The sequence below is a fragment of the Electrona antarctica genome (assembly GCF_951216825.1).
Source record: "Electrona antarctica genome assembly, chromosome: 10".
Classification (NCBI taxonomy): domain Eukaryota; kingdom Metazoa; phylum Chordata; class Actinopteri; order Myctophiformes; family Myctophidae; genus Electrona; species Electrona antarctica.
Window position 1 is genome coordinate 40,851,535 of NC_136791.1, and position 25,654 is coordinate 40,877,188.

Below are 25,654 nucleotides of genomic sequence, written 5' to 3' on the forward strand. Positions count from 1 at the left end.
GGAACACACCCCCGCCTCTCCTCTTCCTCCTTCCTCCTCCGGCCTGTCCCACTGGCATTTTAGGGATGGGGGGGGATCCTGCAGGGACGCCCCGGACCCCCTCTTACTCTGACCCCTGCCCCCCCACCAGGGGAGCAGCTGTGGATCAATCCAGGACCAGCTGGCATCAGGGAGAGGTTGAGGACTGGTGCCCTAACGCACGCACGCACGCTCTCTCACTCTCTCTCTCTCTCACACACACACACACACACACACTGTCGTATATACTTAAAATGTAAAAGCAGGTTTATTTTCAAATGTCTAAGTTTTGTTGAGATGTCATGAATCTGAGAATCATCATTGACAGAATACTCTACAGTATTTATTGCTCTCGTCTGTAGTAGCACAGATGCCACCGCAAGGGGGCAGCATTCAGCCACACCTCCTCCGTCTAGTCTTCGTCCTCTCACACTCCTTTCTTTCTCTTTCCCTTCATCCGTTTCTTCTCCTCTACCCCTATTTCTTTCTCTCTCTCTCTCTCTCTGTGTGTCTCTCTCTGTGTGTCTCTCTCTCTCTCTCTGTGTATCTCTCTGTGTGTCTCTGTGTCTCTCTCTCTCTGTCTCTCTCTCAGTCACAGACAATGACATAAGCAGTATATTGCTAGTCATATCCCTGCTGTAATAAATTAAACTTCTCCCCTGCATTGTCCCCTTTCATTATAAACACTGTCTCCACCCTAACACCACCCCTCTAATCCTGGCACCCCTCTACACACACACACACACACACACACACACACACACACACACACACACACACACTCCCCTCTCTCTCTCTCTCTCGCTCGCAGTGGTTGATTGACAAGGCACATTTTCATTGTTTACTTCCGAAACGTTTATTCCATTCTTTCATCGGGGGGTATTTGCATAGCCTTAAGTATTTCCTTGCCTTTTTACAGACCCCCCCCCCACACACACACACACACACACACACACACCTACCTCCCTCCTCTCCATAATGTCGACTAAATCCCGCAACCCCACCTTCAGCTCCCATGTTAAGTGTTGGATCTATTTGTCGTATTCATTGGTAAAGTATCTCTGCGCACTATTAGCTTCATATAATAGCTGGTCCGTAATCTGCCGTGAGATAAGACGTTTAGAGAGAGGGAAGGAGGGAGGGCATCTTTCCCCTTTTTCCTCCTCTTTCTGTTCTCCTTTGGTGGTGGCGGATGTGGTGTTATCCCACCGCCACCCTCCTGCCCCTCGTTGCTGTAGACGAGGCTCAAATGTCAGCTGGAAAAGTCAAGTGTCCTCGTGGATTTAAGTTCTCAGTCGCCACGACTGATTTCACTCTTTTTGATTCATCATGTCTTCTTTGGAGGCATATTGCAACTTGCACAGAGAAAACATGCTCGCAATGCATCTTGCATTGAGAGCTTGTAGATCGTTATTATTTTAGAGCATTTGATGTGGTCAAACTAGCAATATGTTCTGAAGCATCTTCCATAAAATCTGTAATTGTCTCGGTCGGATATCGCATATGAAAGCAAAGGTTAAAGCCTCAATCTGTGATTTCTTTAATCTGGTTGACAGCTAGGACAATATTACAAAAACATTATCATTTTACATATTGTGTTGATTGTTTAGGAATCAGCGCTAGTGTGTGGGGCGCTAGTGTTCATGCTGTCTCACAAATTGCACATTTAGGACTTGGTCATGCACATTTGCAACATTTTCAGTCGTGAGATTTTATTTTGCTTTAATCCATGTGTCCTTGTCGACCGTCGGCACAGTGATGGCGCTTAGTTGGCAGTAATGGTATCGCACTACTTGATAAATACCTATCGAAATTGACGTTCGATAGTGTATTGAAATTACAAGCCTTATCGCGTTATTCCGTTACTCCCGCCGGCATGACATCCAACTTGCTTACTTTTTTGTTCTAACTACATGAAGCCTACTGTCAAGGCCTTGTTCACTGTGGCAGATTCCATCCCAAATCTGATGTTGTATCCAGATGGATGTCGGATTGGTTCCATGCAGTCTGAACAAGGCGCTTTTGGAATTTGATTCAAATCTGATTCACAAAATCATGTGGTTTTGTGTCGTGCCCAAGTACATTATATACTGCATGGTTTACTGTAAGCGGTTACAAGCTGACATATATACAACAAAAGGTAACAATAAACATCCAATAATCAATCAGTGCATCAGATGAATCACGCACAAACAAAATCCATAGATAATAGAAGTAAAATAATTCAAGACCACAATAAAAAATAAAGTAACAAAAAGAATCCCTTAAGCACATAATGTAATCAGTTCCCTTGTCAAGAGAGAGTAGAGGTCACCATATTTTCTCAAACTCTTTAAGCTTTAAGCCTAGCTCGATATCGTCCAAGTCAAGAGCACATGTCAGTTCTGTCAACATAGTAGCATGCCTTATTGATTGCCACGAGGGTCGGTCGCTTCATTCAAACTTTTCTCCAGGGAATGCTATAGGGGCTTTTAGACTTAGGGCCCTATTTAGATCTATGGTACAAGGTGGGAGTCTAATGCTGCGTGGTGCAATTGTCTCCAGTTTCGCTAATTTGACGGTGAATAATCGCGGGTGGTTGTATCGGTCATGGATTTGTTTTGGGTCTGTGATGTGATGTGCCACGCACATATGGACTGGACCTCAAGAAAGTGATGTCAATGTATTAACCCCAGCAACGACAGGCTGGCTGATCGTTGAACATCAGCACTAATCAGGCAGGTTTGAACCGTTGCAGCTTGTAGACCTGAGGTGTAGTAAAGCGATCCGTGGTGGTCCCTGACGTAGGCCAGTGGCTTACCGAGTCACAGTGGTCCCTGACGTAGGCCAGTGGCTTACCGAGTCACAGTGGTCCCTGACGTAGACCAGTGGCTTACCGAGTCACAGTGGAGATGGTTTTGTTCAGAGTGTAGAGCTGATGTAGGGACATCAGAAACACTGACCTGGGGTCTGATACAAAGGACAAGTCAACACGGTATGATCCTGAATATAACTCTAGAGCAGGGGTTCTCAACCTTTTTGGCCGGGGACCCCCAAAAATGCTTTGGCAACGTCTCGGGACCCCCGCCCCGCCCCCTCCCGACCCCCAATATAAATTGACTGCTACAATAACCTTAATAATAGAGACAATACACCATAAATAAATACTGAAACCATCATCATTAGGGAAGGTGTATGCATGTACTATGTGTACTATATGTAAACTCTTCATTTCCACTTTACAGCCATTCAGTTGCAAACCCCCCCCCCCCCCCCCCCCCCCTTTTTTTTTTAAATAATTTGGGGACCCCCCAAAATAATTTGGCGACCCCTCGAGGGGTCGCGACCCCCTGCTCTAGAGTACAAACCATAGACCGTTGCTTTCTATAGAGCCCCGTTTTGAAGCCACTTTTTCTGCAAACTATAATCCGCCATCTTTGAACTTCCGGTCCTGAGAAGAAAACCTGGAAACAACTGCTGTTGGCTGCAACAGCAGTGAGGGCGGGTCTTCACTCGGTAGAACCAGTAGAAGCCCTAGAAGCATCATTTATTTTAAAATGAATGGGACCATAATTTACTGAACACATATTATGATGATTAAAAAACAAAACAAAAAAAATAAACTATTGATTGAAAACAAAGTATTCATGAAAATGTTTACTAAGGTGATAAAACCAAGTGTAAAGAGTGCCAAAACCTTGTTCACTTGTATTGAGAGTAGATTCTTTTGGAGCCTGCAGAAGGTGAAATAGCAACATCTGCTGGGCAATTCATAGGAACTGCATGCTGATAATGACTTCCTATTTAGCCTCAAATCCATCCTCGCCACCGTAGCTGTTAAATGTACTCAGAGTAATAGTTGTAAACTACTTGGAGTCACAAAGGAGGGATACATTGATACTGAGGACTTTACTGGCGTACTATACAGAGACGGGGGCAGCTTTATTTGGGGTCGACGCCTTCTTAGTAGAGGTTCATTCAGAAACGTTTTAGTCTCAACCTGATGTTCATCTGCTGGACACTCATTGTGTTTGCCTGGCCAGGTTTCTCACTGTATTAACAGCAGCGCCAACAGTTTGCACTGATAATAACTGTGTGTGCGTGCGCGTGTGAAAGCCCCATGGTCCTCAGTGATAAGGCTGAGATTGAGTCTGCACCAGAAAAATGGAGAACGAGAGCCTGTGTGTGTGTGTGTGTGTGTGTGTGTGTGTGTGTGTGTGTGTGTGTGTGTGTGTGTGTGTGTGTGTGTGTGTGTGTGTGTGTGTGTGTGTGTGTGTGTGTGTGTGTGTGTGTGTGTGTGTGTGTGTGTGTGTGTGACTGTGTGTGTGTGTGTGTGTGTGTTGTGAGATATTATAGGGAGAGAAGACATCAGGTAGCGATGGCGATGTAAAGAGCCCATATCATCTCATCTCCCATGCATGCACACCTGTGTGTGTATTGTGAAGGGAGCTCGTCAGCTAGAGCTTTGTGAGCTTTTGTGCTTTAGAGCCTGGATCCTAAGGGCTCAATACACAGCACTTTCCCTAGCCTCGACAACCTTGCAGGCGTATGCAAAGGCTAAATTCTGTAATTTAGATAGCATATATTATGTACTGTAGACATAGCATTCTATAGTTTTATACTTATAGTTTAATCTTACAGATATTCTACTGCTAGACGGATGTTAAATCTTCCACTAGTTAGGTTCTTAGCTTACTTATGAAACTTGATGACCTTTTTTTATGTATTTGATGTATTACTGTATGTGTTGTTCTTGCTTACTGTAAATCGCTCTGGATTAAGAGTGTCTGCTACAGGGGCACGGTGGCACAGTCTCGGTAGTGCTGTCGCCTCACAGCTAGAAGGTCCTGGGTTCGATTCCCGCTGGGGACGCTGTGGGCGCTGGGGGCGTGTTCCCTCCTCCGCGTCATCAGTGCCCATACCCGAGGTGGGGTTGGCGAAAGGGCCTTTCTGTGTGGAGTTTGCATGTTCTCCCCGTGTCCCCTAGAGTAGGTACCCTCACAAAAACATGCAGTAATCTTGGTCTCTAAACTACCTCCCCCTGGCCAGCCGGGGCGCCTGATGGAGGGGAAAGGAACTGGTCGGAATAACGTGTTCCTTCCACGCGCTACGTCCGGTCAGGGAAATTCCCCCCTGTCAGGTGAAAAGAAGCAGCTTGGACTCCTCATGCATGGAAGGAGGCATGACGTCAGTCCGCTGCCCCCCCAGGTTGGCAGAGGAAGTGTAGCGCCCAGGATTACATTAGATAAATTGCACTGGGTGAAATAACTGGGTTGCAAAATCGTGGGATAAAAATTAATTAAAAAAAAAAAAAAGAGTGTCTGCTAAATGCCTAAATTGTAAATGTGTGTAAAGAGAGAGGGGATAACTTCACTACTGATTGTTCTACCTATAATCCTTCGTGGGCCTTGAAGAGACATTTTGAGTGAATGAAGTCAATGAACCAACCCAGTGCATCAGTTTGTTTATCTTCAGGAAAATGAGGATGTACAAGTGAAAAAAAGACAAATGTTACAGTAGCAACAATAGAGACAATCTCCTATTCACTGTCAGCATGGTGCATACGCCGTATGTGTTGGGCATCCACCCTAAAAAGGTCTCCAACCGCTTAGTTTACCGACGAGGCTTGTGGGCAGTGCTGTTTCTCTCTCACACACACACACACACACACACACACACACACACACACACACACACACACACACACAAATACAAATTCTCCTCTGAGCATTTGTACATGCACACACACTGTGCCATGTCACTGATTCTCTTATCACTGGTCTGTGGCATGTTTCCCAATTCCAATTTGACTGCTAGCCCCCGAAGCACTGCTCTGTGGTGTGTGTGTGTGTGTGTGTGTGTGCGTGCGGGTGCACGGTGTGGACTGTGATGGGAAATGTCTCATGGATCTGACAAAGGAATTTATGAGGGACCAAACGATCTGATGTTGTTTCTGTTAGATAACCTTCTTGAATATCGGCTCTCTAGCAAGGAAAACAGAAAAAAAAATCACACCCTGTGTGAACTGAGTGGTGCAACTATACTTTTATTGTTATAGTTACTGTTACCGTGTGGGGGTTCCCGGGGGGGTCCCCGGAACATCCAGACCCCCAGGAATGCGCCCAGGGAGGCGACCGGTTCCGGCAACCCGCCCTGTGTCTGAAACGGTTGAGAAATTACAGAGTTACCAGGGGGTCTCTCTACTGTACTGTACTGTTCTGTCACTGTACTGTACTGTCCCACCCGAAATCACGTAATGGGTGCTAAAAACTCAGCTTCCCATCATGCACATGTGCACAGTGTGAAGCTCAACAGCGCCACTTTGTCAACTGTTGTACTCTAAACATACATACGGACAGACATAGGGACAGAGCCACATTGTTGTTCCTTGGAGTGGCTGCACCACTCAAAAATAGACGGATACATTTCACAGCAAAATCTGCAGTGTTAATTTAACAATAGTGTAATAATGGACCCATAAAGGGGGCGAGACAGCTATTCATCTTCCTGTTCCTGGTCGGTCTCTCTCTCTCTCTCTCTGTTTTTCAAAATGGTAAATAATGGCAAATTTAGGGATAAGGGGTGGCGCAAGATGTAGCACCTTAGCTTAGCTATATTCAAATGTTCTGCAATTTGAAAATAGCCGTGAGGCAATGGGGCACGCCGCAGCAGTGGCTCAGGAGGTGGAGCGTCCAGTTGGGAAACTGAAGGTTTCCCTGGGTTAGTGTTGAAGTGACACTGCCCCCGATGAGCAGGTCTCGCATGATTTCCCTCTGCTGCCGGTGTGTGAATGGGTGACTGGGTGAATGTAATGCACATTGTACAGCGCTTTGGATAAAGGTGCTCAGCATTTATCATTCTAGGCGATCTTTACGGGGGGTCTCTGGCACAAAGTCTTTTCAAGTTGGGGGTCTTCTGAAGACAAATCCATATCAATTTGGGGGTCCTTGTTTGCGAACCACTAGTCTAAAGCAGAATACTACCAAAACTTAGTAGGATTAATTGTTAACCTCTTCCTCTCCCTCTCTCTCATCCATCTCCCTCCCTCCATCCAGGAGTCTCCGTCAGGCCGCAGGAAGGCCCTGGCCACCAGCAGCATCAACATGAAGCAGTATGCCAGCCCCATGCCCACGCAGACGGATGTCAAGCTCAAGTTCAAGCCTCTGTCCAAGAAGGTGGTTTCGGCCACGCTGCAGTTCTCTCTGTCCTGCATCTTCCTCAGGGAGGGCAAGGCCACGTAAGTCTACATCTGTCTGCTCTGTATGCATCTTCATAAGGGCTGTAACTATCGATTCATTTCTATTGTATTGATTACTTTTTCAATGAATTTGAATAATCAAGAATGGATTCATTGTAATGAAGGGAGACCACTCCCAGCCGCGTGAATCTAGGCATGGTAACGCCCCGCCTGCCTCTGATTGGCCAACCGACACTGCCCGTCTTGACTGTCCTCCGAGGTGGATATAGCTATGCTGGATAGTCTGATGCGAGGTTACTCCGTGGAGGGAAATAATGTTAGTGTTGATTATCGTGTATTAATCTAATTATTGTAAACTAATACTATATTATACTAAAAAGGATAATGGTGAAGGGAAAAGAGACCTTTTTACAGTAAATGGTAAATGGTGCATTTATATAGCGCCTTTATCCAGGGCGCTTTACATAGATTGTGCATTACATTCACCCATTCACACACACATTCATACACCGATGGCGACGGAAGCCATGCAAGGTACCAACCAGCACATCGGGAGCAATTTGGGGTTCAGTGTCTTGCCCAAGGACACTTCGACATGTAGACAGGAGGAGCCGGGATTCGAACCGCCGACCCATGGATCATTGGACGACCTGCTCTACCTCCTGAGCCACAGTCGCTACAGTACAATGTTTCACGTTTACTTGTACATACATACAAATAAATTACACAATCAACACAAACACTTTATTTAAAATGAAATCAAATCATATTACGGCATACAATCAATCATTCAATCAATTATTCCATCAAAGCAAATGGCATAAACAATAATATGTTTGCCTCTTCTACAAGACTTACAAGTTAGATGCAATGCTGCATTCTCGCATTCTGTCGCGCGTGCCAAGCTGTCATTCTCTTGTATTATTACCCACCACGGAGTAACCTCGCATCTCGGAGGACAGTCTAAGACGGGCAGTGTCAGTAGGCCAATCAGAGGCAGGTGGGGCGTTACCATGCCCAGACCATGCCTATGCTCGGACACAAACTAGATTCACGCCTCCCAGCCACGTTCTTGCACTACAGTGAATGGGATCATTCATTTGTTAGTAAAATGGTGCCAGGACGTTGCATTACACATTACCAAGACAGAAATGTACAGTATTTATCTACTATTTAGTGAGATTTATGATCTATTACAAAAGTTTTAGAAAAACATATTGTTTTTAATGGAGTACACAGTTTGCTGGGTGTGACATTGCCTTCCTTTGAAAACAACTGAAGCTAATCTCTGGAAAGTTGTCTTTGTTCAACTGATCTTTGTTCCTCAGTCAGTCAGACAGTGTTGGTTATTATTCCTTTGATCGTAACCATTTCCATTTACGCAAACGACAACACACACACACACACACACACACACACACACACACACACACACACACACACACACACACACACACACACACACTCTCTGAGACATACAGAGTACAGACAATGTTTTTTGGTCATTCCCATACATTCTCCTTTGATGGTAACAACTTTCTTTTACACACTGGGCAAACACACACACAGACACACACACACACACACACACACACACACGCAGTCACATGCAGAGCGTTGGACAAGTCCAGGCCTTTGTTGTGTCGAGGGCTGCGGGTCGATGGCGCGCAACCCCTGTTAACCCTTGAGGGAATGATGTCTGCCACACACAAACAAATTCCATCACATCATCTCAAATGAACCTCACGCACGCACACACACGCGCTAAACACAAAGAACAGAGGGAAGAGAATAGTTATCATGAGGGAGGAATGGAAGGATGTAGTGGGGGTGGAAGTAATAGAGGGATGAGGAAAGAGGGGAGTGAGTGACAGAAAAGGCACGAGACAGAATACAACATCAAAGTTGAGCAATAATGAAAAGTTGGATGTGTTGGATGGATGGACTACTGTAGCTAGTTGGAGGGAGGCTGGGTGGATGAATGAATGGCATTTGGCTTGACGTTGAACGGGCAAATGGAGAATGGATGATAGGTGGATGAAGAGACATTGGATGGATTAATGTAGAACAGTGGTTTTCAACCCTTTTAACCCATTTTGACCTGAGATCAGATTCTAAAAATGTCTTCTACATCCTGACAGTTTTCTGAAAAAGCTATGTTTCTATGTCAGTCGTTCTTCGATTTTTCAAAAATAGCAGACCTACAAGCTCGTAGCGCGCCACTCGGTGGCGTGCTATGAGCTTGTAGATCTGCTATTTTTCAATAGCTAAAGCATAACATAATGCTAACACCAAAAGGGGTTCCCTCCCAAAACGGGTTAATATCACCGTCCATTATGTATTGGGCATTTCAGCCACGGACCACCATTTGATGAGATTTATAGCCTCTCACACCCAATTCATATTTTGTTGTCGTTGGATAAGATATTGTCCACAATTCCATGCTGTATTGATGTGGTACCATAGGAAAGACAACAGGCAAACGTTGATCAAAATAACAAATATTCTACATTCTCTAATTGTGTAGACTTGGTCCAGTGGTCCCTGGACCACTGGTTGAAATCCACTGATGTAGAATGAAAGAATAAAGTTGGCCTTATGTTGGGTCATGGGCAAAAAAAGATGGATGCAGGCTGGATGAATAGACATTGGAGGAGGGACGGATAGCGGTGCAGAGCAGAATGGATGGATGGACAGAAACGGATTAAAAATTAACATAGCTAAAATAATCTACAAGCTCACAACAGATCTGCTGCTGTTTAACAATCTTATAACATTCTACAGTCTATAAGATACACATTTAATTTGATATGTTATTAATGTAGTGTAGGCTATATAAAATTGGCAGCACTGAGGACGTGGACCCCCAATTTGAAAAGGACTGGAATCGCAGTGGCATGATGGAACAGAATGCATCTATGAAAGAATTGTCAGATATGGCGGAAGGAGGGGAGCATTGAGGAAAGGGTGGTGGAGAGAGAACAGGACAGACAGATAAACAGTGTTAATCCCTGGGTGTGATGTGTAGCCATGGGCAGGGGTGTGTGTGTGTATGTTTCTAATGTTCATTCATTCATCCTTTCACTCCACAATACATCAATGTATCATTTGTCATGGTTTTCTATCTCTATCTAATGCGCCGTGTCCATTTTTGCATTTGTCTTTGCATTACACTATAAAAAAAGTGCGCACACAAAATGTGAACGGAACTGATCCAGGTAAATGATTCTGAACACACATTGTGTGTGTGTGTCTCTTTCTCTCTCTCTCTCTCTCTCTCTCTTTCTCTCTCAGCGATGAGGACATGCAGAGCCTAGCCAGCCTGATGAGTATGAAGCAGGCGGACATCGGGAACCTGGACGACTTTGAGGAGGAGAACGATGAAGAGGAGGAGAACAGGGTCAACCAGGAAGAGAAGGCAGCTAAGATCACAGGTGAAACGCCCTTTTGGAATAGAAGGCATCACTTGTCATTCTTAAGCTTACAAGTCAGGTGAAGCGAGTAGTTCTGTACTGTACCTACTGTACAGTGTGTGGTAGGTGTGTACTAACCACTTGAACCCTTGCAGCCATATTCGTGTGGGAACTGGGAACATAGATCAAAACTTGCCGATCTACAACGTGTGCCAATGCGTTGTGAGCTGTTGTGAGGTGGGATACTTTTGGCAAAAACATTGGGCGTACAGGGACATTTCTCATATGGGAGACAAATAAAGAGAATCTTGACCTTGACCTAACTGGCTTTGTCACTATTGATACCCCCAAGTTGACAGTGCCAGAGGAATTATTTAATTCATATTTTACAATACTACTTTTTGCGCGTGCGTGTGTGCGTGCGTATCATTCTTTCACCTAGTGTCCCTATTCTTGGGTTAACAAGATATTTGGTGTAGAGAGAAACGAGGAGTGGGCTTAAGTATAAGTGGTAAATTTACTGATCTGTGTGATTGATTATTAGAGAGCGTATGATCCTTATTACATTAATTTCCAGTGCTACAGGTTCATTATCTCCTTGATTACCATGTTAAGTTGTAAGTTTGATTCAGGCGACAGTTGTACACAGATGACTACGCACGCGCACACACGCACGCACGCACGCACACTCGCCGCACGCACACTCACACACATGCACACACACATGCACACACACATACGCACGCACACACAGTTGGGTTAACGGTGGCTTGCTTCCTCCCATTCAGCCATCCAAAAACAGTTTTCATACTGTGCTCTAATGTATGAATCCCACTTTGTGCCGCTTGGCTTAATTCAGCTCTTCAAAGCAGGCACTTCACATAACGCCTCTTGTGTGTTCTTCTTTCCTCTCTCTGTGTTTCGCTGTTGGGCTCATCTATATGTATATACCTTGTGAATCTCTATGTATGCATTGGGAGCTTACAGCTATGCTCCACTCACCATATGTGTCAGATCATAATGCGAGGAAGGTGCTCCAAAGCCCCAGCTCAGGCCATGACAACCACCCCCGATTATTGTTTCCATCCCTTTTGACCTAGCCAGTAGCCACCCTAGCTATCTCAGTGTGATATACTATGTGCAGTATTTATACACACTGTATACACAATACATGGTCTATCATGTGATGTACATGCTTCCTTTCATCCTTTGTACTTACTTTCTATTTGTTGCTCTTGTGTGTGTGTGTGTGTGTGATACAGACACAGTGATGTAAATAGGTTTTCAATGTAATGAGTCCCTGGGATGCAGGGATGGTCTTTTAGATGCGTCCCAGGGACATTTGATGAGTCCCACTTCAACGACGTTAGGAGTCATCTTTTGCCATTTTTACAAATTGCAGCATTTAACTCCCATTGCATTTTATATGGTTATAATGTGGTTATATTCATGTAGAAAACAGAAGAAGAAATGATTATTATAACTAAAGCTAGCAAAATAAACTGGAATAAAAAACAGTACAGTAGTACAGTAGTGCATCCCGTGGATGCAGAGGTCGTTGTTTTATTGCGTCCCTTAACTATAAACTGCTTTTTGGGATGCAAAATGCACCCTATTTTAATATCTGAGACAGTACATACTGAATTAACCTGCTACACCTTAATGTGTGAAAGTCGTGACAAAAATCTTGATGTGTTCCAACTAATTGGCTAAATCGAGGCTAGTGCTATGAAATGGACTGAAAGGTTAGCATATAAATCGTAAAGGTGCCAGCTTTTGGTCTTTCCTTTTGAGGAATGCACATGTAGGCTTCTCAGTTAATTAATAGAATGACAGACAAATATCCTAATCTACATAAAATCATATCCAGATAGAGCCTTAAAATTACATCTAGGTTGCTCTGTAGACAAAAGCTTCTCTTCGATACTTGGCAGAGTATGAGTTTACTTTGTACTGGGAAATGTGGGGGTGCATACTAGACTAGTCATTGGTTAGACATGGGTTAAGGTTAGGTTTAGGTGTGCTGCCCCGTGGGAGGTTAGGTTTAGGGTGAGTGTTTGAGATAGGTTGTAGTTGTAGGACTAATGACTGGTCTAACCAATGACTAGTCTAAACCAAAAACTGTCTAAACTGCACCCGGAAATGTGAACTACGGTATATACTATTAGGGGCGGCAGTGGCTCCGGGGTAGAGTGGCCGCTAAAGCGGCCAGAACCATGAGGTTCCCTGTTCGATCCTGGGCTCCCCTAGAGTTAGTGTCCAAGTGTCCTCAAGCAAGATGTGAACCCCTAATTGCTCCTGATGTGCAGGTTGGCGCCTAGAATGGTTTCCTCCGCCATCGCTGTATGAATGGGTGAATATAACGTACAATCTATGTAAAGCATGTTGGATAAAAAAAATGTGTATGCATATTGTACATATGTTATATACTGTACACATGCGCAAAATCATATGATGTGCAGTGGGGTTTGTTGCTGTGCTCACTCCTACTCTACCTTCCTCCCTTCCTGTGTGGCCCTGTCGTTTACAGATATTACAGATATTGTAAACCAGTTGAATGCCCTCAGCTGCTATGATGATGATGATGATGATGATGTCGTAAAGCGAGCTCGCAAAGCGTGCGCTAAGCCTGCCGCTTCCTCCCAAGGTTTTCCTTTTCACCTTTCTTTCGTCGCTCCTTTTCACCGACACAACCGTTGTCTCTCGTTGTGGTCTCATTTCATCCCTTCAGCCATCTCCCCTTTCTCCCTTTTCTGTTTTTAACTTTTTAACTTTAATTTCATTTCTTAGCTGGCTTTTTCCACATTCAATTCTTTCAGTCTTTCTCACGTTCCTTTAAAATGTCTGTCTGACTTTCTCTGGTTTCTCTACCTCTCAACCCTCTCCCCCCTCTCTCTCTCTCTTTCTTTCTCTTTCTTCTCTCTCTCTCTCTCTCTCTCTCTCTCTCTCTCTCTCTCTCTCTCTCTCTCTCTCTCTGTCAGAGACATTGGTGTTGTGATTGTGTTGTGGTCTTGGTCATACAGTTAATCCCAGTACATGTTGTGACATGGTGGTGTTGTAATAGTTGTACACATTGGGTTGGGCTGTCATCCTGTCTCACTTCCTTATGTCCCTGTTTTACTCTTCCCAATTCTGCCCCCAAATTTTGTTCTTCTGCAGTTGGTAGTGAACCAATCCAGGAAATGTCTGTCAGTTTGAATAACTGAAATTAATAAAGTAATTTAAATGCACGCATGCCCGCACACACTCGCATACTCACACTATGGCTTGCATTAAGGCCTTGTATGGATAATGAATGTGTCATTTTAAGAGGCCAAGAGAAATGTCACAGCTCTTATCACTTAAAACCACTTCACATAGCTCCTCCTCAAATGCCTACACACACACGCACACACGCGCACACACACACACACACACACACACACACACACACACACACACACACACACACACACACACACATACACATACACATACACATACACATACACATACACACACACTGCTCACTGCCTGCGCACAGATTCTTGTGTACTTCTCACAGCAACACTTCTTGGCATTCTCTTCGACACACAAACACACACGTCTCATTCTTTTTGAAGTCACACACATACACACCCTGGCAACGTGTGAGCCGGGTTACAGTAACGAAGCTGAAGATGAAGTGAGTGCATCTTGGACTGGCCTGCTAGGATCACCATAGCAACTCCCTCGCTGTCTCCAACGGTAACCTCCCGCCCGGTCACCCCACCGCCCCGGCTAAATACATTTTCCCAGAATGCCTCAGTGGGACGTCCAGTTGACTGAGATGGTAGTGGAGCTGAGGGCGGTTCGGGCTGTTGGAACTCAAGCTTTTACAATGCATGTGGTTCACTCCAACAGGCAGAGTTTTTGATATGTTGTTTGGTTTATTTCATTTTGTGGATGTTTTCCCTGTTAATTTTTTTCCCTCCTCCTAATCTCTCCATTGTGGGGTTGTAGTTGTGACGGTGGCCATTACCTGGATGTTGATTATTCCCTCTGTAGTCCTTGATTGATTTTTTGTAACTTTATTCTTGTTCCCCGTCTTGCAATTTTTCTTTTCCATTTTTGGAACCGTGGTCGACAGAGCTGATCAGTAAGCTGAACTTCCTGGAAGACGAGGATCTGGACACGCCCCCCGCCATGAACAACAATCCCTTTGAAGACCCCAACCCCTTTGACGACCCCGACGACCTCAACCCGTTTGGTGACCCCAACCCATTTGGCGACCCCAACGATGAAGGTACGCTTGACTTTTGATGTTGGCTCAGTTAGTAAGATGAAAGCTCACAGCTTTTAGGATTAAAATGATCTTGTATTGCATTTGTATGTCGAGTGTCTCTAGGAGGGGATGTTTTTATCCAGAGCGTCTCAACGATGCAGCAATAGAAAGAGTTACAATTATTAAATTGCCAACCTTGCAAAGGTGAGAATGTGCCATAGTATAACTGATCACATTATTCAATTGATGTGATGTGAACTCAGTGAAGAGACAGTGAGTCGGATAGCAAGTTTTGCATTCAGTACGTAGTGCTGATCTACTCTGTAAAAGGCCATTCATCCTGACTGTTGAGTCTGATGACATCATTAAATTGATTAAATCAAGGTGAAAATACGTGATTGATGATTGACAAATAGCATTGACGCGTCATCAAACCTGTAGCCCTCACCTGATGGCATGCTTTTTTAAATCTACCTTTTCATCAGAATGTGTGTGTTACCCTCTTTTGTTTTGTATACGAGCATATATCATCTCACTGTGTTCTCTCTCAAGAAAAGGTTGTAAAAGCGACTGTGCTTTCATTTGAATTGAAGCTTTAGCGTTGTGTGCTGGACTATGAAAGATGGAAAATGGTGTTTTATAGGATGTAAAATAAATATATAAACCATTTTAACCTGCAGCATTTTATGAATTTGTTCATTATCGGGGTGCAACAGTTAAACAAATTAATACATGTAATCGATAATGCAAAATTATTGATCATTTAATCAAATTATTTGTTAATAATCCCTACTTTGGGCACACCATTAAAGGTTAAATGCTTCCAAAAGAAAAAAAGAAAATAGTGAAAATAGTATAATAGTGGTGAAGAAAATAATGGATTGTTTCAGCCCTAGTTTATTAGTCTCAAATACAGCACTGTCTTGTTACCATCAGACCCCTCCGCCCAGGCCATCCTACTCATATACAGTACTCTGTTGTTACCATCAGACCCCTCCGCCCAGGCCATCCTACTCATATACAGTACTCTCTTGTTACCATCCGACCCCTCCGCCCAGGCCATCCTACTCATATACAGTACTCTCTTGTTACCATCAGACCCCTCCGCCCAGGCCATCCTACTCATATACAGTACTCTGTTGTTACCATCAGACCCCTCCGCCCAGGCCATCCTACTCATATACAGTACTCTCTTGTTCCCATCAGATCCCTCCGCCCAGGCCATCCTACGCCAACGGGTCGAGGAGGACCCGTACTACGATCACGACTTCTCCAACCCTTTCGGAGAACCCGATGAACCAGAGACCCAAACGGACGATGTTCCGGGGAACCCCTTCGGCGACGCGGACCTAGACCCAGACCCCGACCCCGACCCTGACCCTGACCCTGGACAGAACCAGATTGACTCCGAGCCTCCCAGACCCAGGCAGAGGAAAGGGGTTCGGCCAGTGGACATGAGCAAATACCTGTACGCTGACACCTCCCGCAATGAAGAGGAAGAACTGGATGAGTGAGTAATGAGGGACGAAGGGCCCTATTAGAAATGTTCTATTTTCTCGCAAAATAGATAGAATGCATGACACACGTAAAAGCCTGTGTAACACGTTTGGATTGTATAAGGGAGAGAGACCAGACACTGCAATAACGCTGACTGGTTAAGAACGTCCATGTATGGTACAACTAAGATGTACAGGCTTGTTACACTTATGGACACCATCAATGGTATTGCTCGATCAGCCAAAAGCCAAATCCATGATTTACATTATGCAATGTGAACTTGTAGTCGTCACTCTTCATGGGTCCCAAAACAATGGACCTGAACCCAAAATGGACCTGTGAAATTTGATCCGATTCCGAGCCGTTACGAGATTTCTTTCAAATGACGCCACAGAGCATGTGTGGACATGTGACAATTTAGTCCGATCCATAGACGTTCCGACTTTCTTTCTTTTCTTATAGACCTGATTTTTTTTCCGAGATCCAATTATTTCCAAGATTTTAAAGACCCGACGAGGATTGTATGCCGGCTCTTTTTTTCGGACTAAATTGCTTGCCTTGCGGTACGCTATGCATGCATTGCGTAGCTCAACTTGCACAAGTTAAACAGCACTTCATTGCGTTTTTCTTTCACCAGTGCAGCGCGTCGCAGGTGCCCACACAGTAGTACGGGTCTTCTCGGGCACTACACATAATGATAGACAGACCCAAGTTCCGAGGTAATACAGCCGATTCCGACCCGGTCCCGAGTGATTATGATAAAACAAGGACCCATACGGATCTCGGGTCCTGTCGGGTATTTCCGGAATCGGGGAGCCCGTGAGGAGCTCTAACTTGTAGGTCTGCTATTGTTGCTGATTGTTTGCCTCAACATCTGATTCAAATATGGACTCAAGGGTTCACGTGGTTAAATTAGCATTTGGATTTGACTGTGTACGCTCTCATCTTCCTCTACTCTTCCTCCTGGTCTGAATCCCCTCCCCCAACAGAGTGACGAGGCAGCTCTTTCAACACAAACAAGGAGGCTGTTGTTTCACTGCATTCCTTCACCTTGTCTACCCTCCTGCCTTCTCTTCTCTTCACTCCTTCACTCTCGCATTCCCTCAATCCATCCCTTCCCGTCTTCCTTCAATCCCTTCTTTCTTTCCTCCTCCTTCCACTTTTATATTTGCTTGCCACCTGTTCTCCCAAGCTTTCTCTTTCCCTCATTATGTTGTTCCTTCTCTCCATCTATCCTCCCTTCCCTCCCTCCCTCCCTCCCTCCTTTGTTGTTTTCTTTCTTCCAACCTTCTCTCACTCAGCACCACTCCTCTACCAAGAATGAACTGATCCTGGATGCTGCTGGTTTGAGGATAAATCTCCCACATTCTAGAGCTTGTAGACATTGAGGGTCAGTACTGGTTCAACCAGTTTACAAGACGTCCAGACAAAATCAAATAAAAAAACCTGGTGTGTGCGTGTGTGTGAGACCATTTAAAAAAATATTAAGCAAATCAAATAACTCTCTAGGTCGTCCTCAGACGAGCCCTCCATCGTCGTTTCCAGTCATCCCGGTTCTCCATACATCTGGCCAGTTCGTTGGTACTTTGCACTCCTGCATCGCACTTGAGTGCATCCACGTATGTTAGCGTGGGACGTCCTGGTGATCGATGCCCGTGTGTTGGTTCCCAGAGCACCAGTATGTTAGTGTGGGACGTCCTCGTGATCGATGCCCGTGTGTTGGTTCCCAGAGCACCAGTATGTTAGTGTGGGACGTCCTCGTGATCGATGCCCGTGTGTTGGTTCCCAGAGCACCAGTATGTTAGCGTGGGACGTCCTGGTGATCGATGCCCGTGTGTTGGTTCCCAGAGCACCAGTATGTTAGTGTGGGACGTCCTGGTGATCGATGCCCGTGTGTTGGTTCCCAGAGCACCAGTATGTTAGTGTGGGACGTCCTGGTGATCGATGCCCGTGTGTTGGTTCCCAGAGCACCAGTATGTTAGTGTGGGACGTCCTGGTGATCGATGCCCGTGTGTTGGTTCCCAGAGCACCAGTATGTTAGTGTGGGACGTCCTCGTGATCGATGCCCGTGTGTTGGTTCCCAGAGCACCAGTATGTTAGTGTGGGACGTCCTGGTGATCGATGCCCGTGTGTTGGTTCCCAGAGCACCAGTATGTTAGTGTGGGACGTCCTGGTGATCGATGCCCGTGTGTTGGTTCCCAGAGCACCAGTATGTTAGTGTGGGACGTCCTGGTGATCGATGCCCGTGTGTTGGTTCCCAGAGCACCAGTATGTTAGTGTGGGACGTCCTGGTGATCGATGCCCGTGTGTTGGTTCCCACAACACCAGTTTACTGGCTGGCAGTTAGTGTCCCGCTATTCTCATTCTCATGGCTCAAATAACAAACGCAGTCTAATCAGTTCCCAGTCTGTCTAAAGACGATGTCTAACCCAGTGCTTCTCACGTGGTGTGTCTGAGATTTGGTGACAACCACACAACAATCACACTCATTTACAGTGTTGTTGAAGTTGATTCTTTTTTTATGTCCCTTTTTTGTTGAGGCCATTTTGCATGGATATGAATTCAGGTGTGCCTTGAGATCTTAAAAAAACAATTGGGGCGCTAGCCCCTCCTATGCCCAGCTGTGTGTGTGCGTGTGAATTTTAGCGATTTAATTGGCTGATCACCCCATAGCGATGATTTCATTGGCTGAGCAAAGTACATATTGAGGATAAAAAGTGAGGGCAGAAAATGTAAGAAGCAAATTGTGATTGGCTGGAATGAGAAGATGTATGATGATAAGAGCGCCCCTCACTTCGCACGGGGGGTGTGATTTTTATTTCAGGGGGGATTGGGGGAAACATTATGATGGCATACAAATCCCAGTTCTCTTACCCTAACCCCCGAGGGCTGTGCCAATACTGTATATGCAATACAATAATGAATACCATGACATAAAATAAAAAACAACCCCTTTTGGTGTGCTTTCCTAAGTTTCCCTGGCTCTAACCTGTCTGTAGCACACAGACAGACAGACAGACAGACAGACAGACAAGTTGCTAGTAGGTTCAAGAGGCCAGCCCAGTGTTTTGACTGGGTTCTATTCACTGTGATGGTCTGGTAAAGCCCAATACCCCCCCCCCCCCCCCCCCCCCCATTGATTGGCTGCGGACCAGAGGTCATAAAGACACTGAGTGGTCCTAAACCCGTCTGTCAGCGAGGCAGGTAGTCAATCAGGATGTCTTGTCTCTCGTAATGTCACTCTCTCTCTCTCTCTCTCTCTCTCTGTGGGCGTCTTGTCTATGGACTAAACAAAGTGCATAGAAGAAGTCGCCAAGTCTTCTTTAAAACCCTTTTCCCCTACTCTCTCTCTCTCTCTCTCTCTCTCTCTCTCTCTCTCTCTCTCTTTCTCAGTGCAGAGTTTGTTGCATGTTGAGTGAATGTCCTGCGGCAGTTCCCCTCACTTCCATCCCCCCAAACATGCCTGTGTAAAGATAAGGAGATAATATTTGTGTGGCGTGCGTGCGTGCACGTGTGTGTGCGTGTGTGTGTGTGCGCACGTGAGCGTGTCTGTCAGTAGTCTAACCTGGTCACTCAGGATATGAGGTCAGTAGGGGTTGACCTCAGTGCACCTGTGTCTTGCGTTACCAAACCTGTCTTGTTGTTTTACATTCAAATACACCAATCTCACCAATTCATTTCGTTCACCCCCCGAGCAACAGCATTAACCTTTTTAAATTTTATATTAGAATATAAAAATGTCTAAATCCCTAAGATTCTAATGATACACATATAATGTGAAGCTTCTGATTATCAGTGTGATTGAAATTCTGTTTACAAACAGGTTTTTACCAGCTGCTGTGTAAGCACAGCTGGTCAATATTCTCTCGCCGGGGCTTTCATGCCCACTTGCTGCAGTAGCGACCTGTGTTTCTCATTGGCCGGCGTACTGCCAACCAGACACTTTTTGCCTCTAGCCGACCTCTCAGCCAATGGGATACCATTGGAGCCAGCAAGTTAGGCAACCAGACACTTTTTGCCTCTAGCCGACCTCTCGGCCAATGGCGCACCTGTTATGTGCACCGCTGGATATATGATGGTTTGGAGAATGGGCTACCTGAGAGTGTACAAATACAACCAAATGGACCCATAACAGTTTATTTGTACAGTCTCAGAGTGTATTGTTATATAAGGGTCCTTTGGTTCCATTTGTAGTAGGCTATACTCTCAGAGTTACAGAGTCACCTGGACAGATCCTGTTGTTGTTTCCACACACATAAATACAGATAGACACATGATATTTACAATTCATAGCACAATTCTGCAAATATAATAATGCAGCTGGTAATTATGACGATGTCATCAATTCTTGTTAACCACTTTCAACCTTTCGTCCCTATTTTGTGACATTGCGTGAAAACGCCGAAAACCCCCGATCTAGATTGGCATTGGCTTTGATAACTATTCATTGTATGACAGATGGGACATGCAAGTGGTTAATCCATGGTCTTCTATAAAACCAACCACCTGTAACAAGCGTCTTCCTCTCCTCAGGTCAAATCCATTCTACGAGCCGAGGACCTCCAGCCCAGTGCAGTCCTCGGCGGGCCCCCCCTCCTTGGACATCAGCCCCGCCTCCACCCAGAAGAGGAGAGCTCCGCAGCCCCCCGTCGTCACGGCCCCCAGCCCCTGTCCCAGCCCCGGTCCCCAGGCCTCCAGGCCGCTTGGCTCTGGCCCAGACAAGGCGCGGGGGGCACAGCCAGGCGGACCCAGCCCAGTAGCAGCCCTAGTGGGGAGAGAGCTGGCCTCGTCCTCCCCCAAGGTGAGCCAGTTTCTATTATTAGGAACACCGCTGAATTCTGGAGCGATCTCTTGCACACAGGTTTGTTTATTGATGGTTGCCATTTTACAGGTTACATTCACCGGGTAAGCGGTAATGCACACATTTCATCTGCAAAGTGGTTTTCAATACCAAAACAATGAAACAGGGTCTTGTCTGTAGTGTAATCCTGGGTGCTACAGTCCCTCTGCCAACCTGGGGAGAGCAACGAACTGACCTTGTGCTTCCTTCAATGTACGAGGAGTCCAAGCCGCTTCTTTTCACCTCACAGGGGGGAGTTGCCCCTGTAGGACGTAGCGCATGGAAGGAACATGTTATTCCAACCAGTTCCTTTCCCCTCCATCAGGCGCCCCGGCTGACCAGGCGATTTTAGCGACCAGGATTACAGCACTACTTGCTGTAGTGAGACTTAATTCAGCAACACATCACTCTTCCATGGGCTATAGACTAAGGCTATGAAGCAATATAGAACTGAGCATAACGGGCAACGGATATGGGATCTCTTAAAGGCAATGGCACGTGGACCGGTGATTGGTTTGATTATTGTAACGCCCAAACCACACCTATGCATAATAACGGGTAACGGAGGTGTTTTAGGGACTTAGACAGGTAACCAAAATACCAACTTTAGTGGGGGAACACCCCTTCCCCACTGCTAAATCCCCAAACAGTGTATTTAGAAATTTAGAAAATGGAGCCCTTAGTTCTGAATGATGGGGTGTCTAGTCTACACAGTAAAACGGTACATAACCAACCACACACACCACTACAGTGTCCCAGCAAAATACACACACACACACACACACACACACACACACACACACACACACACACACACATGCCTCTGCGCCGCAGCTCATTCTGCACTACGTTTCCATTTAGTTATAATAAGTGGGTGTCAACTTTATAAAGTGCGCACACGCGGCCCGCCGTGCCACGTGCACGCGTGTCCACGTCCAGCCACCCCTTATATTAGCTTTTTCCCCCGCCCGTGAAATCCCATCTCCTGTTCTATTCTGTATGCTCACGGAGCTCTCCCAGCACAGCAGCACCTCATTTGAATATAGGTATTTGTTTATTGGGGTGTTTTCATATGTTTATTTATTTATTTAAATTAGGTAAATCACAGCTCGCTGTAATTAAATGGCTGACGGTCACACACACTCGCAGGCTGAGACAGACCACTGGCGGAGAATGATTGGCTGGGGTGTTGGGTAGGTGGTGGCGGTGTGTGTGTGTGTGTGTGTGTGTGTGTGTGCATTTGGAGGGGGGCAATGAGTGTATGTGGGGCTTAAACATTGGAGGCTTAACCACAGCAGAGCGATCACATGGGGGGGTCACACATGCACGCACACACACACGCACACACACACACATACACACACACACACTCCTACTGTACAGAGTTACACACACCGCATACACATGACACACACACACACACACACACACACACACACACACACACACACACACACACACACACACACACACACACACACACACACACACATGCGTGCACCCTCCTCCCACCCTGTGCAGGCTGGCTAGCTGTGTGTTTTAGTGTAGCTGGGTGGCGTCACTGGCCGTCTATGTAATTATGGCACAGTGCCTTTATCACCCAGCTGCAGTTGCCTGTGACCGTGGGTGAGGGGGCCTAGACCACTTTAATTACCCAGAGCCAGTGGCCTGTGGTGGGCCACACTTCGCCAAGAGCTGCCCCTGCCTTTGGAGCTCTGGGGCGGCGGGTGGGAGAGAGGTAGGGAGGGAGAGAGGCATGGGGGAACGAGAGGAGGGGAGGTGGGTAGAGAGGGAATGAGCAGGGGGGAGGGGAGAATGGCGAGGGAGAGACGAGAGGTGAAAGATGGAAGGCATAAAGTGGTGGAAGAGAGAAAGATTGTTGACAGTGGGGACGTATAGAACCTGCAGTGTTTGTTGATGTACACACTCACAGCCAGTGTGAATGGGTTTTTTCTTTTCTTTTCATTTTTTTTTTTAACTTTTTCTTATTCGCACCATGACACACGCACACACACTCGCACATGCACCTCCCCCCCATCGGTGTGTAGGCAGTGAGATGACCTTTGAATGTATGAAGTCAGAGAGGATTAAGAGGGGAAGACGTTCCCACAACGAGGGGCCAGGACGTAACCAACACATCACACTGAATGTGGAGTGGAGATGTATTTTTGTGTGTTGGCACGTCTGTGCAGCATCAATGTGTTTGTCTGTGCACTCGTATGACTATATCTGCGTGCGTGCGTGCCTGTGTGTGTGTGTGTGTGTGTGTGCGCGTGTGTGTGTTAATGTATGCATGTGTTTGTGTGTCCTTCTATCTGTGTGTTGCCATCCTTCCTGACTCTGTATGTATTCTGATAGAGGCCCTTTTATGCCCAAGGCTCAGCTCACTGAATATGTATTTCAGCAGGTGTAACCCTCCCCCAAAACATAGTTAACCTCTATCTCTCTCATATGAAACATTTGAATGTGTGTGCGTGTGACACACACACACACACACACACACACACACACACATGCGCATTCTCCATGTATATTCATCTGCACCCTCCATTCACACCCAACAATGGGTTGTAGGCCAAGATAAAAAAACAAAAAAAAAAAACACATGCATACATCCACACACATTCCTAATCTCTGAGTTTGAATAGAAATTGATACATTGAAAAAAAAGAAAAAAAGAAGGAAAAATGAACACGATTCCCATTTATACCTTTTGCAACTTTCCCTGAAGGGTCTTGAGAAATCCCACTCCGTCTCGTTGAATGGAATCATGCCTGGGCCGCCCGCGGGAGATTAGCAGTGTTCCAAATGGATGTGCCACGCTAATTTGGCTTAACTTGGAATAATTTCCACATTTTTATACTTTTCTTTATTCAATAGGAGGAGGAAGGTGCTGTTGAACTTTGCTTCAGGTGTGTAGCGGTAACCTCCTTGTCATTGCATTGAAATGGCCTCTTCAGCAGCAGCCTGTAGCAAATCAGGACATCTACAGGACATATGGCGTGTGCTCACTTAACACCACATACATGTGTGTGACACACATGGATTGGATTTACATGAAGCCCTCGCAAGAGCTCAGAGCACTGGACGATTGCCAGTGCAGCTCATCCAATGGCAATTCTTTCAAGACATTAGATGCAGTCATACTGAACCACTGCAGTCAGTGTGTAAGCCACATTACCTTTATTCATTTGTTTGAGTTTGGAGATTGGAGTTGAAAAAGTACGTGTTTAATGATTTTTTGTATCCCTCTTTTCATAAACCATAACTTGCCCGAGGGAAGGTGTGTTGAACGTACAGTATGATGTCCTTCGGGAATAATCCTGCCATGCAGGAATTGAACCACGTCTGTTTGTTGCTGCACTTAAAAGAGAACTGGCGCTCACTCTACATAACAGTACATACAGTATGAGCACCAGTCAAATACCCAGGTGTGCATTCATAACCTGGGAGCTGGCCCCAGAGTCTGTGTGAAAACAAGAGGTTTACCAGCCTCTTGTTGGATGTCGCCTGCCTACATAACCCCATACGCAGTCCTCAAAGGGCACCGAGTGCAAGCTCAGCGTCTGTGAAGGATGCCGGAAAGATGGAAACATCGCCAGGATTAATTTAACCCGTTCAGGACGGGAACCCCTTTTGCTATGAGCGGCACTTGGTTAAAGAAAAATCTTGAAAATGTGGTGCAAATCTTTGAATATATATTCTTTCAGAGCGTTTTAAGTAAAATCTTTGCTTCTGGGGGTCAACAACATATTTTCAGATGGGGGTCGGCGGCCAAATTCACATCATTTCTGGGGTCCTAGTTAGAGCACCACTGACATAGAAACAAGGTTTTTCAGAAAAGTGTCAGGATTTAGAAGGCATTTGTAGAATGGTCCTCAGTGCTAAATGGGTTAAATGAACAGAGGAGGGAAAGGTTCCTGTCGGCCGGGTCGCGAGCTCCGCCCGGGCACCGCTTCAGTCCATCTCTCCCTCGCTGATTTCACTCCTCCCTGCACACTTCCCCTCATTCCTCCCATTCTTCCGGCTGTCACTGACCCCCCCCCCCCCCCCTCCCAATCCACTGACTTTTTTCCTCTTTTCGCTATCTTTTGTTCCTAGGCTCACTCTACACTTAGATGCTCTGATCTTTAGGATTTTCATCAGGTTTCCGCTTCATGAATTATGTGTCTTATTTTCATATAAAGAAAAGTTGGAAGCCAGCCAGTGTGTGTGTGTGTGTGTGTGTGTGTGCTGCATGCGTTTTGTGCCGGGGAAAGTTTGAGATGAGCAGAAGTTTTGGCATTATCTCCGTATTTACATAAAGGCTTTGAGAAGTAGTAAAACTTGGATCTTCAACTGTCAGCTATTAGCTGAAACATCAAGATGCAGGCAAAAGTTGACTTGGGCACACATACTGTACAATATCTTTACATTAGTGCTTTTAATTAGTTTGAAGGTGTCTGTATTTGCATGCGCATCTTTTA

At 45.7% G+C, this 25,654-nt stretch overlaps 1 protein-coding gene across 5 annotated transcripts in view; it reads left to right on the top strand.

The window, feature by feature from the left end:
• ehbp1 (EH domain binding protein 1) overlaps positions 1-25,654 on the top strand; it is a 220,170-nt gene that overhangs the window by 60,703 nt on the left and 133,813 nt on the right. For all 5 annotated transcript variants that reach the window (XM_079513278.1, XM_079513277.1, XM_079513275.1 and 2 more), the window contains exons 6-10: positions 7,053-7,234; positions 10,490-10,629; positions 14,717-14,872; positions 16,058-16,361; positions 20,882-21,149. In XM_079513278.1, the coding sequence (XP_079369404.1) occupies positions 7,053-7,234; positions 10,490-10,629; positions 14,717-14,872; positions 16,058-16,361; positions 20,882-21,149 (1,050 nt within the window). The remainder of the gene's footprint in view (positions 1-7,052; positions 7,235-10,489; positions 10,630-14,716; positions 14,873-16,057; positions 16,362-20,881; positions 21,150-25,654) is intronic.